General features: G+C 34.2%; 1 protein-coding gene across 5 annotated transcripts in view; it reads right to left on the bottom strand.

Moving 5' to 3' along the window:
• The window catches only part of LRRTM4 (leucine rich repeat transmembrane neuronal 4), a 751,667-nt gene that overhangs the window by 709,602 nt on the left and 22,571 nt on the right, over positions 1–19,494 (bottom strand). The window contains exons 3-5 of one of the 5 annotated variants that reach the window (XM_070573735.1): positions 16,948–17,227; positions 16,530–16,610; positions 12,914–14,714 (exon numbers count right to left, since the gene is read on the bottom strand). In XM_070573735.1, coding sequence (XP_070429836.1) covers positions 13,162–14,714; positions 16,530–16,533 — 1,557 coding nt within the window. In that variant the 5' untranslated portion in view covers positions 16,534–16,610; positions 16,948–17,227 and the 3' untranslated portion in view covers positions 12,914–13,161. Of the gene's footprint in view, positions 1–12,913; positions 14,715–16,529; positions 17,228–19,494 lie in introns of those variants that run through there. The other 4 variants (XM_070573733.1, XM_070573732.1, XM_070573731.1 and 1 more) reach the window with 4 other exon arrangements.

Raw genomic sequence — 19,494 nt, 5'->3', positions numbered from 1 at the left:
ATTCTCTATGGCTGCTTTCACGCTACATTGGTAGAGTTAAGTAGTTATGACAGAGACCATATGGCCCACAAAGTCTAAAATATTTACTATATGGTCTTTTACAGAAATATTTTGCTGACCCCTGATCTAGCTCAAAAAAAATAATTTGGCTGTATTAGAAAGTGAAAGGTAAGATAAGGATGACAAGGTAAAAATCAGTTAGAATGTCTGGGAGTTTTGTTGGGTTCATTCAGACATAGGTGATGTTATACCTTGGGAAGTAGAACAGTGATATAATTCCCTATCATTTGAAGGTAATTCTCCTCTGCTTGTTTTTAAAAAAATCAATAAATTTGAAAATCTTCAGCAATTATGAAAATTACGAAAAATTATGAAAAAATTATTATGAAAAAGTTATGAAAAAATTATGAAAAAGAATAAATTAACAAAACTAAAATACAAAAACTAAGTCTTGGGGAATTTTTACATCTTTAAGAAATTTACATTCTTAAGGAAAAGTACATCAAATGATCTAACAATTTTATTCTAATTATAAGATTATGGATCAAAGAAACTCAACTGCCTCATTTATCGTTTCTAGGATAGTGGTCCAAAGTGATTGAATGGACAAGTATATGACTAGAGAAGATATTTAAGAATAAATAATTATTACATAAAATAAATCATTATATATGCTAGATTTTCAGTGAAATGGCTATTTTTCTAGGAAACTACAATTCAACATTCTGATTAAAGGACATAAAAAGGCAAACAGATTTACATAAGATTTATAATGTTTTCTCAGTATTATATCCAAAAAGCGCCACTACAAAGGCCGTTTTTGGTGGATATTTTATTAATATCAAAGAAAAGATAATGTCCATATTATTTTAACCATTTCAGAGCTAGGAAAAGATAAATTATTAAATACAAGTCAATTGATAAAGAGAGCATAATATTGACCCCTCCCTTATTAGTTAATAGAGATTCAAAAATAGAAAACAAAATAAAATAAACCAAATGAGAGTTGATCTAGGAAAAGATATTATGAAAGAAACAACATAATTTATTCCAGAAATACAAATAATATTGAAATGAAAATATACGATTCATGAAACCAATAACTAAAAGGTGGAGGAAAAAGATATGCCTCACAAAAAGAGAACAATTGAATGCCAAACAGTCATTTAGCAAAATTTAATGTCCATCCTGATGTTTATTTTATAAATGAGACTATAGGCATGAAAAATATGATAAAGTTTTATCTAAAACAAAGTATTTTATCCACTATTGTAAACACAAGCATTGAGCCCACTTTTAACACCTACTAATGTAGGTACACAATACATTTTTGTTGAGTAAATAAGTGAATGAATAAATAAAATGATAAAATGGACAAAGACACAGGAGGCAGCCCCATCAAAATTAGGAGCCAAAAAAATGTTGCTCTAAATCACCTTCATTATTTAATATTTTTCTAGAAGATTCAGTCACTACAATATACAAAAGTAAGTAAATAATAAATGTAAGTATTAGAAAGTTAACATATTTTGTGTTTTACAAAATTATTGTTGAACTGGAAATTTTAAAAATGAACTGAAATCAATGGATTGGTAAAAATGTTGATAATAATTATATATGCATATATGCACACATAGGTTCTTACATATATATTAGAATTTTAAAATAAAGCATATAAACTCATCTTTATTAGGGACATGGTTATTACAAGGTTATTACAATGGTTATTACCAATGGAGCTCTATGCCATTTTTATGCCACCTATAACATTTCCTTTTGACAACTGTAGAGGTTTCAATTACTTCTAAATTGAGTCACAGATCCACATAATCTCAGTCAAAAGACCATAAATGTGCATGTCTGTGTGTGTGTGTGTTCTGGGGGGAAAAAAAGAGAGAGGGGGAAGAGAGAGATGTAAAATTTTATTTCCAATCAAAATAGCAAACAATAACCAAGACAATTTTTAAAAATATATGTGTAATTTAGTAGTAGGAATAAAGACACATTTATAAAAATTAAAATATATTTTTAAAAGTATAATAGTGTGAAAATACGGTTCTGGTACAAGAAGAGAGAGTGAATCCGTGGGAAGAATATAAAAAGCACAAAAATAATGTGGACACATGAACATTTTACATTAAGTAAAACACGCTGTAAAAATTATCATTCCTTAGTGAGAAAAACAAGTTAGGTCTATATTTCACATGATATACTAAAGCATAGTTTAGATGGATTGAAGAATTAAATATAAAAATAAACCTCTAGAGGAAATGATCAAAAGATAGTGAATGTTTACTTACACATAGGATGGGCAAGGCCTTTCCAAAAATAAAAGCAATGTAAGACAACATAATGAAAACTACTATTATCAACTTCATGGACTGTTGATACATCATATTTCAAAATAAGAAACCCAATAACACAAAATACATACAAAAAATTCTACTGCACTAAAGTCAAAGATCTAAATATTAACACTAAAAAATACCATGTCAACGTTAAAAGAAAAGGATAAATAATGTTTGTGTATATGTGGGGAAATGATAAATCTTATACAATGCATGTGGTGATACAAATAGGTATATATTTCTGAGGGAGTAATTTAGCAATACGAGTTAAGTTTAAAGTTTTCATTCTCTTTTCTAAGTATTTTCTCCTCTAGGTATCTAGCTAAATGAAAGGTCATTGAAGAAATATTTATAACAGTGAAACGGAGCATCATAAATACGCAGCTAAAAGAAAGGCTTAAGTAAAATATGACACATTTTAGGGATGTAATTTCAAAATACGATGTTTTTAAAAGATGTACTATTCACCACAAAATACAAAATTTAAAGTAACAGTATATAAATGTATACCTAAGATTTTCAACGGAAAATTAAGTTTATAGACACCCACATACACATACCTATGCATAGAAGTAAATGTAGCAGTATTTTTAAAATAGTATCTCTGCATAGTGAGATTTTTGATAATTGGTCTGTTTATTTTCTTAAAAGTCTCATGTTTTCAACACTTTCTAAAGAAGCATTCATTTATAATTAGTTAATAATGAAAAAGAAAATACATCAGGTTAATCCACAAAATTATACTTGTTCATATTTCAGAATAGCATTTAATTGTTTAGCATCAACAGTACGAATTGTCTGACAACACTGACAAAATAGTGTATTTGCTTATGTAATTAATCATTATGTTCCAAATCATTTTCAGTAAAAAATGCAATGAGAAAGAGAATGGATGCTACCATCTTTCTAGGCCAATGATCCTTGCCAATCTTCATGTTTCCATGGAGAATTGTATACACTTCTCAAGAGAGATGTTATGCCAAAATTAAAGGGGCAAAATGTTGGAATACCAATTTAAAATCATCTCTTATCCTCCATCATTTGAGAAAAGACAGATCGTGAGTGGACAGAGAGCCAAAGGGTTTTAACAATTTGCTAAAGGTTAAAAACTTGTATTTACTAACAACATTCTCTTATCTTTCAACTTTTAAGATTGAAATCTAAGTAGCGATTCTCAAAAATTAAGAAACAATTCTGGTCAGAGTACTGTAGACTACATCACAAGATGAAACTGATTGAATAACTGGCATCCGGAGAGGGGGAAGAGATTGAGAAAAGTAAGGTCAGAGCTAATGGTTATGTAGTCACTCTTCATTGTGGGTCAGAAATTACAGTGGGAAGAGCTACCACTAAACTCATATCTCTAAAAACAATGAAAAGATGAGATCCCTGGGTGTCCTGGGGCTAGTGTCAGAACTTAACTGCCAAAGACAATATAGGCGTGGTTACCATTAAAGGACAGCAGAGTTAAAGCGGTAAGCAAAAGAGACCTATCATGTTGTCTATTTGATCGTGATGTCCCCAGAAAAAAGTACATGAGTGGTCTACTAGCTTCTTACTCGATCTGTATAAGCAGAACAGTGCTAGGTCGAGCGAACAGAAGTCTAATTTGAATTATCAAAATAGAGTCATGGCTTCATAATGACTTGAGTAAGTTTAAAGATCTATAACCCTTTGAATGAAAGCAGGTTAGATCCCCTTGAGGAAAGACTTTGCTACACTATCAAAAATGTATACTCTGAATCTTTCCCCTGGCCTTCCCCAAGGGACTTAATAGCTATTTACCAATATGACTGTGCATTGAGAAAGTAGAGGAAGCAGACTTCGGGGGATTACTGGTCATTGACTCTGAAATGACACTAATTCCTGGAGGTCTAAAACATCACTGTGGTCTCCCGGTCAGGGTAGGAGCTCATGGAAGTCAGGTGATCAATGGAGTTTTAGCTCAGCTCCATCTCAGAACGGGGCCTGCGAGTCCCTGAACCCATCCTGTGGTTATTTTCCCAGTTCTAGAATACATAACTGGAAGAGACATATTCAACAACTGGCACAATCCTCACTTTGGAATAATTCTGCCTTTCCAATCACAAATAAAACAACTTACTGTCTTCTCTAGCAAAGATAACACTCTGCTTTTGCCTGTAGGGTGTTTGTTTTTGTTAAGGATCTGTATCAGTGGCACCCTTTATTCCATAGCACACAATAGCATCACAGGACGTATTCCATGGGGGAACTTAAAAGGAAAGGTACTTCACTTTAAAGCATATTATAGGCAAAAGGACAAAAGTAGGAATTATATAATATGTAGTTATGCGAAAATAAGAGCTCATACTATATTCAACCAAAATAAATACATATTATAAACACCAAAGCATTAAATGTGACTATATAGAGAGACTATAGACTAGAGTACATATATATATATAAATATATATATACACTCTAGAGAAGTATTAGGTCTTCTTGAAATCACGACTTTTTATTCACAAGGAACACTCTGTATAGTGCTCGAAAATTCCCACTTGTCATGCATAAAGCCTTCGGGAGAAGGAAAACTGCATCCACTAGTTAAGAAAATAAATTGAAGGGCTATATTGATCAGACTGGAAATTTATAAGTTGTTTCTGTAACCCATGTTTTCTTTAGAACTAATACTAATAAAAGAATTATAAATGCTGCTTTCCTTGAAATGTGAATACAATGTTCAGCCAAGGGAATACTTTAAAAATTCTGAGGTATGATTTAAATATTAGTGTGTCTGGTACCCAAACTAAATTACAGCTCAGACAAGGGACTGAAAGGTCAGGTTTATTATTCACGTTAGTAAAAACGTAACCACAACACTTGCTTCTACATCAGGGAGTATTATAACCATCATTGTAACTAATAATAACAATGAAAATAATACAGCTATATAATATTTTGCATTTTTCAGTAGACAGTAGGGCTTATGGTTAATAATCATTTATATTTACAGTGAAGTTTTCATGGAGGATTTCAGAGTGGTTTTCGAATAGTAGCTCATTAATCATTTCAACTAGTTGGAAAGTTATTATCCCAGTTCAAGAGATGGAAAATTATATCACAGAAAGGTCAGATATATATTTACTTGTCCAATATTACAGAAGGAAAGTGAGCCAGTTTCAATCTCGAGACCTCTTTTTCACCCCTGGATCTAACCACTGGACCAATGCAATTTTGGTCCATGTTGTGGTTTGACCACCAGCCTAAAGCACTTCAAGGTTGACCTTCTGCTATTAATTTTACAGACCTATAAACACAGAAGAAAGTAACAATTTTTCATCTATGGAGACCAATACTAAAAAGGACTCGGACATAATTAGTTTCCATTCCTATTTTTTTCTTTTTTTAAATCTTCCTAGAAACACTTAACAATAGTAGGATTCAATTTAAAACTGTAAATATCAAATACTTAATAGTGAAATGCATCACGATCAAATTTATGCTGAAACAAACAAGCAATATTTTCAGGGCTTCATCTGAACATGAATGTGTTTAATAGGAGTCAGTTAAAGGACACAAAATCAACTTTTAATAGTTTCCAGCATTGCAAATAATTAGGTCTCTAGGAGAAAACAAAAGAACCAATGTTTCAGTAAATGTGACTTGAGGGAGGAGGAAGGAATTGAAAAAAGCAAGCATAAAATTTATACCCAAAGACTATTTCTTGTTTTTATGTTTGTTTGCTTTAATAAAATCAGCGTAATTTAAATGCTTTATCTGATGACATTTAATTTTTAAAGAAGGCAGCAAAACAAGTGCTATCCTTTAAAATGAAAATATACAGTGAACATGAAATAAGTAGCATTGACTTTCCAAAAAAAACAATTTTAGTATTTTCTCTTTGTCTATATCATTTGTTATTCCAAAATTAGTTTCTACCTAGTGTTGCTCTAACCCTAAAAATGGCCCCCAAATGGAATCAATTCATAACTCTATATATTTCTAATTGGAAGTACACATTTGCTTACTGGGATCCTAAAAAAGAGTGAGTTTTCTTAAACAAATCTATATTTATCTTTGCTTGTCTGATTCAAATATTCAAATAACTGTTAAAAATTAATGCCCTTTTTTAGTTTGTTAATTCAATGAGATTTGAAGACTCCAACCATTTCAGCATTAGGTAAAAATGATCCTTATAAATTTGTGCAGAAAATTTTGCTCTGGTGTTATAGCTACTCTTTCTTTAACTTACAACTTTCTTTTAAAACCAGAGTGATAAAAATGTTTACTGTACCTTAATTTCTTCTACTACAAGAATTTATATTTTTGAAAAAGATGACTCTTCTTGCGAGATTTAATGATTAGATCTTTACCCCTAAATCTGAGGCGTCAGAATTCAGTAAATACACACAAGACTGAGGTAAAGGGGAAATTAGAACCTTCCAAGAGATGGGGGCATGGATGCCCCAAAATTCAGAAAACCAGCATGACAACTTGAGGCAATGACACAGGAAACATGACATTATTTTGATTTTTTGAAAAAATTTTAACATCTTCAAATATTTACTTTTGAGGCAATTCCTGTTAACTGTATAGGTTTATAAACAACAGGGTTTATTCAAACATATAATATATATTACTCTACTATTTGTGTAATATACATTTCAGTATTTTAGAAACATTTATGTGGGATATATGGGTGTTTAATTGTATATGGCTGTTTAAACGTAATTATATTTCAAAGTTACTTTGATACCCACATTTAAGAGTACCATTTATGTAATAGTAAAATACAAGGATATCTCATTTCCATATTTAAACAATAATGCTAAATATTGTAATCTTATTTAGTTATGCACTTGTTTATTATTTACCTGATATCCAGGTATCAGCTTTTTGTTCAATGTTTTCCTTTTACTCAGGCTTATTCATAATTTTTGGACAAGACCTTTTCTGAGATTTTTGTATTCTCACTATTACATTAACCTTTTATTAATGTGTAACAGCTTTGCTGTCATTTCATTCCCAAGCCTCATGTTTACAAGAATTACAATATATAAGATTTAACTTAAAGTCAAACATCTTACTTTTAAAGGACTAATTTGCTGTAGCTACATTTGTTTAGACGTTAATTTCTCTTGACAGTGAAAGTATTATTTTTAAGACTCTTTAGCAGGAGTATAAATCATAGCCTTTGTACATATCGAGCAGTTGCAAGCATATTAAAGCTGTTTATTAAAAAGACAGTGATTTTGATACCATAGGAAATACTGTGCTTTTTCTCAACCTCCCTTAATTTACAGTTAAAATTTTAATGGCTTATGCAGTGCATGAGAAAAATACCCTCATAATTTCCCTTTCCTTTTAAGAATATTGAGATTTTATTAAACTGACCCAATGAATGATGGTTCCTCTAGTACTATAAAAAGCAATTTTAATTTTTCAAACATATTCAACACCACTTTCATGCTTTTCACTGATCAAAAGACCTATGAATTCTTCAAAACTCCCAATGTCCAGTGATATACAGGTTGCCACTGTTTCACTTTGATTTAGTGAATCATGAGACTCTAGACACATGAGAATTCTGAGGAGTCACCAAGTCCCCAGTGCTAATATCACCGAGCAACTTCCAAAGCGTAAAGCTATCTATAAATGCAATTACCAAGAACTAGGATGACAAGAGTTTATTGAATATAGAAACGTCTCAAGAAGAAAAATCCTGGAAAAATATCAAGATTATGGGAGTGTGTACACATTCCTAAGACCATAGTCAGACTTCTCAAGTTGAGATCTTAGAGAACAACCAATTACTAAACCCTCGTCCATGAGATGCGAATATGAGCTAATTCTTGAAAAAGGAATTGAACCCTTTACAAACATCAGTTTGAAAATCTTTCCTAAATTAGCCATGTCAGGCCTTCTTGGTAGCTGTCACTCTTCACTCCTACCATTTGCAGATTCAAATGAAAACTCTATTCACAAACAGATTTTAATTGGATTAGATTCAAACAATAGAGTTTTGAAAAGGCAATCACAGTTTAAATGCTCTTAAAAGAACTAGTTGCTTGGGAGATTTTAAAAGATATATAAGTTTGCGTGCGTGTTCGATTGAATGTTTGCATGTGTGTGTGTGTGTGTGAGTGTGTTTTTCCCCTCAAGCATAAAGAAATTACATGGCTGCTCACCTGAGCACCCCGATTTTTATCAAGAAGTCCTTTCTTTCCTCATTGACAATGAACATAAATAGCTCAGTTTTCCCTCCATATCTCATCTTGCTCTTGTAGTCCTGGGGATGACCACAGAGATTTCACAAAATTTCCTGATCTGAGGAATGCCTTGAGTTGGGATATACTGCGCTAGTCGATTCAGTGATGTGTCACAGATAAATGAAGTGACTAGCCCCAAGTTACACAAAAAATGGCGATGTAAACTTTAAATTGTTTTTTTTAAAAAAGAACTTTAGACTATCTAGACATAAGATACTTATAATTTTAGAGATGACTGAACATTTACCTTAAGAAGTATGTTCCTGACTAACAAATTCTGGTAATTATAATTCAAGACTTTTTTCACCAGTATTTCAAATCTTCAAAACGGACAAAAATTTTAATGGAAAATATTTATATTATCTCTCCCTCTCTGAATATGAACACATCCACATGATTACATACTTACAAACATACACACAAATATACTTTACGTGAATATACAAATTATGGTTTCAATTATAACATTTTTACATGGCACAGTAGTAGTCAGCCACCAAAATAAGCTTCATTTTCTGTAACTTCATATTGGTAAGTGTATATTAAACTCAAGGGTACAGGGCCTGCTGCACTTAGAACCCTCTTTGAACATATTATGCTTTCTAGCTCCTGGAAATTCATTCCAAGAACGAATACATATGAACTTCAGATGTCAATTTCTAAAGTGTAGAAAGAACTTAATAATCTCCCTTAAATCAATAGTTTGGATCTGACCTAATATATTCAGTAAATATAAATGTAAACTGTTAGAGATGGTTTATACCATTTCACTGCACAGCAGTGAAAGAAATCATATAAGCTTAAACTGACCACCAACATATGTATATTTTATTTGATTTTGAAAAGTATAACCAAAATATCCAATATTTGGAAAATATATACCTATAATGTCACCTATACTCCCATTTTCCTAATGGCAGCACTGTTAGCATTATGGGATCATTAAACTTTATATTTCAATTACTTAACTTTTAAAACACTTTAGATGGAGAATCTCTTTAGAGACCACTTTTATTCATTTCAAAGTTTTACCAACTTCATTTTCTTTTAATTCAAAAGACAAACTAGAAATGTTCTCTCTTGTCCTATATTCATGATGACTAATTTTATAAAGGTCTTTGCTGTTTTCAGTTGATAAAATATATCCTAGATGAATCAGGTATTCACAATTTTGTTCTGAATAATCTTTAAGTAAAATTTTGGTATATAGAATGAAATAACTTCATAATTCCCCTAAAATTTTTAATGAGGGAAAGCTATGGAAAATTTCACAAGCTATTTTCAAAAGGAAGTCTTTGTAATTTTCTCTTTTAATGACATCTTACTAAGTTTTAGGCAAAGCTGTATCCATTTGGCTTTAAGTTCTCTTTTCTGAGCACATATTGAGGACAGACAAATTAAATGATTCAGTTCAACCAAGCACACTGATCCAGTCAAAGTATGATGATTGAGATGTATGTATCTATTAGAGTTGTGCCATATATCATATTAATTATTCATAACTATCTACTCTATTCCTCTTTTATAGATATAAGAGATTTTTACTGCCTAAGTTATTATAATATTCTCCTTCAATTTATTAGCATAGAATGTGCACGTGGACTTTTCAAAATTAAAACTCATAAAGAATAAAGCCAAAGTTATTTACTTTGAAAACTGCATGCTATATTTCTGTGGTGGCTCACAGATATCATACCAATAGAAATCTGAATATTTTTACTTTCTTCTTAAAAGAAATAGACAAAATGAATACTTTATCTATATTTAGATCATAATGACTTTATATAACATTAGTTGGATAAGCGGAATTTTCAATTTAATGCAATTTATTTTCAAGGCACTATCTTAGAAAATTAGCATTTGGTGCTAAGTTTTCTAGTTAAATATTTATGGCTTTATTGGGTACAGTTTGGCATTTTGAAGTTAAAAAACACTCTCTCACAAAATTGTATCATAAATATACGAATGGTTCTCTAGTTTTCTAAGCTACTGATATGTGATGTTTTTGAAACCAACATGACTAAAACACAGCATACCTCTACTTTCCTAAAAATCATAAACTTGGGCATATCATTCCTCTCGCTTGGCTTCATTTTGTAGAGACGTTTTCTCTAAGAGGGTATTTCTCAACAGGAGAAATTACACTCTGGGGTGACAAAGCAGTAAGGGAAAATCATGGTTTTCACAATAATTTCTGAGAATTTGCTTTTCCTCATTCCTTATATCCACCTAGAACTGTAATTCACCAAACATCCTGTCAAAAAGGAGGAGTGGCGGCTGAGATTTGCGTGTGTTTCTCTGTGTTTCAAAACACGCCAACATTCATTTAAACAGAGCTTAATTGGATCCCTCACACTCTGGCGGAGTTAAAGGTCTTAAATGTCTGGCCTAGTATATTCCACTTTTTAGGGCACGGAGAGTTTGATCTACTTCTGTACGGTTGCCATTTTGGCTCAACGACTTCACTATAATAATTCATTAAATTCTTCATTGTTTAGGCTTTACCATTACATTCATCTCCAACAATGCCACTGCAATTTCATGACCATAAACTCCACTCTACATAACATAGTATCAAAACGTGTTTTGAAACACTCATAATTTTACAGAATAAAACATGTTTGTATTTTGTTCCTATCATGGTAATGCCTAGGGTCTTTGAAGGAATAATCTCTGGAATTTAACATCTCTGGAAAAGTTTTAGAACCAATGTTCTCAAGTCTTAGTTCTTTAAGAATTTTTTTTCTTTGTGGTGATTCTTATAAGTGAAAACCATCATTGTATTACAAAAGTCAAAAGAAAATGAATGAAATTGACCTGGATTTGCCTTTCTTCTTATATTACTAGCCTTTAAAAGGATCACAAAATATAAGGAGAATCTAGAATAAAACAGGATAAATTTGTTTTACTAATATTGATGTATATTGTACAAATGTTGGCCTGCAATAAAAACATCAAGCCTTGTTAGACTTTTATGTAAAATCTTTTATTCTCTTTAATTATTAAGGGCAATTGCTTACACAGGTTTCTTTTAGAGATTTATTATCTGGGATTATTTCTCTTGTTTTCAATCATACACAAAAAAGAGAAAATGAACTCTGAAGGACAGTTCAATATTCCAGATTACACTGAGTTGGAGATTATTTCAAACTCAGTGCTTTGTCTGAAACCATTTTCGTTAGCATCTATATTTAGAACTATGGAAAGATTTGGGTATATTTCATCAAAGAGCAAATTATATTTTCCAGCTGTTATAACTAGTATCAAAAAAGGCAACATCTTTTAAATACTCATTAAAACTCTCTTTTGAAAAAAGTAATCATCTAAAATCAGGTAAGAAGACAACATAATGCCAGAACTCAAACTCTCTTCACTAGTTTATTCCAGCAACGAGGTCTTGGCAGTCACAATCTGTGCACTTTTTGATCAACTTTACCAAAAAAAGAAAAATTTGCATCCAGTATTACTTATTGACAAATTGGAAATCTCTATTTTTCTACTCATAAACATGTTCCCATAAGTGATCTTTAAAATAAAATAATCAGAAACTGGGTCCAAACTGAACTCTCATGAAAATGAAAACAGCATACATGAAATGCCCTCCTTTGAGGCTAATGTTACAGAAAGAGAGTCTACCCAAAATTCAAATCTCTCTCTTTTTATTTATAAATATTTGCATCACTAAGTTTAACAAGAATACACATTATTTCTTTTGGGGATGACAGCAACACTGACAAACAGTCCCTGTTATGCCTGTCATTATGTTATTGCTAAATCATCCACAACATCATGACCTGATTGTAGTTACCAGGGACAAAGCCAAAACATAGAATTTAAGTTTCATTCTGATTACATACAAATAGCCAGCACTTAAGAAAACCTTGAAAAGTGATCTACGTCCAGTTTAAAAAAAAAAAAAAAAAAAAAGGAAGGAGAGAAGGAAAAAATGAAAGTAAAGAAAGACACCTTTAAAAGCCTAATACAATGACACAGTAGGGCCTCTGACATTCTCTGTGCTGGTATAATAACTAAATGGCAAGTAACACGAAGACAGGTTTCCCCGCGAGGTCCCTGTTGCATGCTTCGATTAAAACTAAAAATTTACAACGAAATCAACCCTTGGGTAAATTGCTCTTTGGTTTAAATCTTCGTTACCTCCTGGAATTTTGGTAAAATCACTTTGCTTTTAAATTAAGCTGGCCCCTCCTTCTTTACTCCATTACAAAAGTCAAACAAGAAGAACCAGACATAAATTTCAGAATGAAAAGTTTCGTTTGTGTGTATGTGTGTTTTGTAAGTCCAACCCCTGCATACAAACTGTTAAAAAACAGATGTTTTAACATAGTGCTTTATTCCAACTTAATCTCATCCTTGAATGAACTTCCTTCAAGTTTCAACCATTAAAAAAAAAAAGCAGTCAATTTCCTGGTGGTTGTAATTTAATTAAGTAACCTTTCACACTGAGCAAAACCCAAAAGCAAAAGGGTCATTAATCTTTCTAGTGATTAGAGACACCTCTAGAGCTTCAAACATTTACCTCTCCTTCCCCGCAGTAGAAATGCTTTTAGGAGGATCATGGTTCATACCTCGCATTCCCTGGAGCCAGAGATGGTATATGTGCAGGGCCCAGATCCATTAACGGATATATCCATGGTCTCAGAGTTTGTAGGCTTATAGTCCACATAATACTCCTGTAAAGGGGAATTCATTTGTCTTTCAGACTCTCTGGCCTTTTTCCGCCGCCTCTTCATAAGAGAGTGTTGCTGAAGTTGTTTCATGCTGGCTGGGTAGCGTTTCCAAGACACATAGATGACCAAGAGGATCATGGCCACCGAGAGGAAGAGAGCCACGCTTCCTGCAATAATTTTGTGAAACGAAACATGCTCATATTCTTGCTCTGTGCCAGGAATCTGAAACCCTGGGGAAGGGCTTGGTGCTTCAAGGGTGGGCTGGGTGAGGTCAGGTTTGGAGATGGTAGGTTTGGGGATGATCAGAGGCTTCTGGGGCGTTTGGGGCACCAGGTGTGATCTTTCTGTGTTGACCACCTGGACTTCAGAGCAGATATTGTATGTTTCCACTGCATCACTAACCTTTTCGCCCTGGAGATGCTTAGGTCCTGCACATATCATGGTACTCTCCTTATTTCCTTTGAAATTCTTGAGCCAATAAAATAGAGGACAAATGCTCCGACTGCATTCCCACATGTTTCCGGACAAGGTGATGGATATTAATGATATCCACGCATTGACAGTTTCCTGTGAGATGTTGGTAAGCTTGTTGGAATCCAAATTCAATTTCTGCAAATTCGGCAGACATTTAAATGTGCCCGGCTCAATTCCTTGGATGTCATTCCCTGATAAATCCAAGTTGTGTAAGGAACTCCAAGTCCATGTCAAGCCTTGGCTAATGGAGCGAATCCTGTTCCACTGTAAGTAAATCGAGCGGAGGTTGAAGAGACGTGGAAAATGAGCAAAGTTGATCTTGGAAAACTGATTGTGCTCCAAGTGGAGCTCCTTTAACTTCAAGAGGCCAGCGAAAGCATTTCGGGACAAGCTTCGAAGACGATTGTAACCCAAATCCAGAAAGTCAAGATTTCGACAGTCTTGAAAAACTCTTATGGGCACAGTCTTCAGTGAGTTAGATCTCAAGTGCAAAATGATGAGTTTCCGGAGGCCTTTAAATTGTTCGGATTGCAAGGTCTGAAGCTTATTGTAGGAGAGGTCCAGATTACGGAGATTGGGAACTGGGTGAAATGTTTTATTGTGCAGATAGGTAATTTTGTTGGAGCTTAGAATTAATTCTTTCAGTCTACGGATCCCTTGAAATGCATCTTCATCCACTGAGCTAATGTAATTATGGTCAAGATAAAGCCATATAAGCTGGTTAAGGCCGGCAAACTGATTGGATTTGAGTTTCTGAATGCTGTTGAACCTCAGTGATAAGCCTTGTGACCCTCCAGAAATGTTTTCAGGGATATCTGCGAAAGCATGAGACTCACAGTACACAATTTTGCCGTCACATCTGCAGTTCTTTGGGCAAGCTCTCTGAGCCCCCGTGAGCATAACAAGCAGCAGTGTAGGAAGAAGCACTAGCACCACACGCATGCCTCTCAGCTGCGTAATTAAATGGAAACCTACAATATTAAAAAGAAGACAAATGCACATTGTAAAGCTACTAATATAAATCACCACCAGCTTACCAATATCAGGGGCATTTCATCTAGGTAGCAATGGGGCAGCTGATTTAAGCACAATGTATCTAACATCTAAAGTCTTGTTTTCTTCAGTGTTGCACATTTGCTATTTAGGTTTCATTCTTTCCTCGATTGTCAAATCACCAGTGTGCCAGAGAACTAAGAAAAGCCCTCCTGAGTTTCAAGAGTTCCTATGTAGATCAACACTGAAAAGCACAGAGACTATCTTATCACTTAATGCCCATATTTTAATAATGGTAATATCTGGCTAGTCACTCTGTTGAACGCCAGTACCAAAAGGAAGAGTTCTAATTCTCTTGGTAATGGCAAAAATGTGACTTACTAAGCCCCACACTTGTATGTCCTTCTGAGTTTAGCAAACAGGCTGTGATTTGGCAAAGGAGCTTCAGTAAGCTGTCAAGGTAACCCAAGTTTGCCCTGCCTGAAATTGAATCCTTATTGCATAATGAAATCACAATATATGAGCTCTGAAAAAATGGCATTGGGACTAGTATAGACAGCTGATGAAGCATGGTATGAAGACTAATAACAGGGTGAGGTACTCTCCATGTGTTCATAAGCATACATGCTCTCAACAGTCAGGAAGAGCTACCTACTGTGGCTGTCCTGCCCAGTCATACATCTGCTCAGAGCCCTAACTAGTGGTAACACAGGACACTCCAAAGTTAAGACCATCAAATTCGAATTAAACATTTGCATGCAGGGCGAAATAATCTTGGGTAGTGTCAGTTTTGCTGTTATTTTTCACACAGCTGCTTTTGTACATTTCAGGGATAAACAAGGAGAGAAGCAGACTGGTTATCCCCCTCCCCTCCACGCCAACTTGCTCAAATTTCTCACTCACTTTTTTCTCTCCCCTACCGCCATTAACTTCAGAAAACCTGCAAAGTTGCAATCTATTGGCACTCACGCTGCATTTCCAAGTCACAGCATGTTAAGGGACTTCTTTCCTCTGTCAACAGCAGATTTATTATATCTTAGCGGTGGGGAAAAAATATCCTATCGTGTGCTGCAGTTTCTTCATTTCTCTTAAAAATTCATATTTTTAACCAGGAGGCAATCAGCCAAACCCCTAATCAAAAAACTCTCCTTCTTTGACTCAACCAGTTAAGTATTTTTTTTTTTATTTGAACCCCGATCTTGCTCTCTGTCCTCTTGCCAGCTACAGACTCATTGAAATACATTCCAGCTCTCCCAGACAGGAGAAAGGGGGGGAAAAAGCCAGTCACACTTGAAAAAATAAGACTGGCAAATGACTGCTGGAAATTTGGAAGCTGTGTTCAGGATACAGCTTCAAAGATAAAACAAGCCCTTGGGCGACCTCTGATAAAGTAACGACCCCACCCCTCCACACACGCAGTAAAGTGGGAACAATCTTCCTGACGGCAACCAGAAATACAAGCTTGTTAATATTATCAAGAAATAGAAGCAAACACAACATTTATCTCATGCTCAATTCCCAAGCTGTGGATACGCATACGGTAGAGACAGTCTTAAAGATATTCCTCTAGAGTCTGTTTAAGTCCGTGTTATGCATTCATGGATTAAAAAAAAAAACTACAAAGAGGAAAATGATCTAAAAATATAATAGCAACTACAGTGAGTCAACTGGCAAACTCAGAGGCTGCTGCTTTTTGCCTGTTTCTCCGTCTTTTATCAGCTAATGCCATGACTGAGGATAGGAAGCCAAGAGGATCAGCTTTGCTAAGAAGGAAACAACAAAAGTTCACTTACCCATCCTTTGTCATCCAAAAACGTTGCCCCCCTCTCTCAGCTTTCTTCTTATTTGGTCTCTCGGGCTGAAACCACCGCCACCTTCATGACACAGTGCGGTTGTCATTCACACCATTCTGATCCCGCATGTGAGCGAGAAGCCCCATACAAACTTCCCCGAAGAGGACAGGCGAAAAAATATATATACATATAGGAAAAAAAAAAATCCCAGCATGGGGTAGGATGGGGGGGGGGCAGGGAGAAGGAAGCCTTGGGGGGGAGGGGGTGGGCCTCTAGGCTCTGAGGACCATTGTGTAATTCACCAGAGACCCATCAGCAGTAATTGGCAATCTGTGCAAAAGAGCTACAGCCCATCTCGAAGGTAACCAACTTCTCTGTAAAAAAAAAAGAGGAAAAAAAAAGAAAATCTTCAGAATACCTGGCATTCCTTATTGTGCTGGCTTTTGCCATTCCCAGATAAAGCAATTCATCCTCTGGATTTTCAGTTCTTGAAGCAAGTAGGCCTCCTGTGCTGTATGAGACCCCAGTTTAAAAGCTGTGCAGGCTAGGTTTATCCATTTAGCTGGTCAGGTTTAAAGTGTTTTGTAGCTGTGCTGAGAGGCAGCTCTTGTCTAATTCAGAAGGCTTTCCAGAGACTGATGATGCTCAGAGCTTGTTGGTGCTAATGCTTGAGTTTGTGATACACTGAGTGCCCTCCGCTGGAGAAAACAGATTGCACATTAAAGACGGGAACAAGTGAGGCTGTCAGTGGTGTGCAGCCTTCTCTCTCTCAGAAAGGGGAATTAAAGGCACAGGATCACTTTTTTCTCTCCAATAACACAAATTATAAAAGGTTTATGCCAAGGTGTTCCATTCGGTGATATTAAATATTAAGTAAAATACTGCTTCTCTAAATATTATGCAGGTAGTAGTTTTTAAAAGTTGCCTTGACGTGAAATGTTTTTTTCCGCTGCACATATCACAAGAGATTTCTTATGTTTTCTCAACAATAGAAATAACTTGAGGTTTGTTTTTCTTGCTGTTGGTTTGTTTTACTTATTTACATTTTTAAAGAAAATCACATAGAGGAACAAACTTACCCAAGGGAAAAATGTAATTTGATCGTTTTTAAAGATAGTTACATCTAACATTTTTAGGTCTAATTTTTAAATTTCCAACCCCGATAATAAAACATATTCTGCCATTATGCACATTTTATCAAACAGTCTAGATCATTATTTTCTAAAGGTGCACATTTTTAGTCTTAAAGCGGTTTCTATAATACTATATTACTAAATGTGAAGGTAACTAAGAGAAACTAAATGTTAGATAAGGATAGAATTCCACTTTGACATCCTTAGTGCTGTCACTTCTTAAACTTGTCTACATTTGTAATGCAGTTTTTTTCTTATGCAAGTCACTTTCATAATCTGTAATTTCAAGAAAACAAAAACATGTGAGCTCTACATCATCTCTGTATTTCTAAAATTTGCAGAATATCCTTAGAATTAGGAAGGATGAAATGATGAAATACCTGAGACATGTATTTTTAAAAGCCCACACACACTTTCCTTGAACTTGTACTGAACTTTGAAAAAAATAATAGAATGCATCACCTCCATTTTGTTTCTCTACTTGTTTATTTCATAATCCTCTGGCAGATAATAAATTCTGGAACAATCCAGAAGAACAATACAATGTAGTACAGAGAAAGACTGTTAGGTAAGTTGCTAACCTAATTAAGCAGGTGTGAGAAGTTCAAATAAATTTTACACAAGCATTTAGAGTTGCTGTGGACCACTGGAAATATTTTTAGAAATATTTTTTGGTTTTGTATTATCTGCCAGAATATTAATAAGCATGGAGGGCTTATCACATGAATAACATATATCATTTGACTCAGATTTATGAATAGGCAGTCACAGGCAATCGTGTAATTACTAAGATTTCTCAAGGAACAGAAAGGGGTAATTTGTCCCCCAAATATATCCCTTTCCCATTAACTGATACCTGAATTTCTATTTTAGAAATGTGTGTCTTTGGCTTAAGGCTTAATACCTATTAAAATGCAAATGAACACCAAAAGAGGCAATTTTATTTGGTTAATGAAAGAGGTATACCTTTCTAAGGAAATAAACATAAACGATACACATATAATTCGTTCATAGTAGTGTAGTTTACATAAAAACAAAAACCCCACCTAAATACTCAATGACAGAGAATTAGTTAAGGAAAATTAATATATTCATGAAATAGAACACATGCTGCCATTAAAATTAAAGTGGTTTGTACTTGCTTATAGCGAATGTGTAATGTACAAAGGAAGGAGGGTGGGGCAGAGAACGCAAGTACTAGAAGAGGATGACAGGGAATCTATTTCTGTACATTTTTTTATTTGCATGAGGCCAGAATAAAATATACAGACCTGATTTTCCTGGGAGATGGATTTTGGATGTATTTTATTTCATCTTTTATGATTTTTTATCTATTTGTATTTGCTAATTTTTTAAATATGATGAATGTGAGGTACATGTGAGATATATATAAATTTTCCTTGGTTTGAATACAAGATATGAGAACAGCTTTTGATAGTGGATTGGAAAAATCTCATGATGCTACCCACACTTATGCTGCAATAACCAGCTCAAATGCAAGTTTCGTTTGAAGTACTAAGATTTAGTAGACACTGTATTCCAAAGTAGATACTAGATCATAGGCACAATTTACAAAAGATGTTGTAAAATATCAATTACAGGTCTCCTGAACACACTGCGAGGACATAAACGGATCAAGAGAGTTGGGTGTGACAAAGAATGTTGTGGGGAAGATTTCTTTGGAATGAGGTATCCTGGTATCACTTACACATGTGTGCACATGCACAAACACACACACACCTTTCACCCAAGGGAAGGAGGGGTATGTCAGCTCCTCAGTTTAATTCTACGGCAAGGGATTTCTACAGGCTCCTTGACGAGCTTGATGTGTG

The sequence above is a fragment of the Equus przewalskii genome, chromosome 14 (assembly GCF_037783145.1).
Source record: "Equus przewalskii isolate Varuska chromosome 14, EquPr2, whole genome shotgun sequence".
In the NCBI taxonomy this organism is placed as follows: Eukaryota; Metazoa; Chordata; class Mammalia; order Perissodactyla; family Equidae; genus Equus; species Equus przewalskii.
The sequence above is the reverse complement of the archived record's forward strand: the minus strand, read 5'-3'. Positions and strand labels throughout refer to the sequence as shown.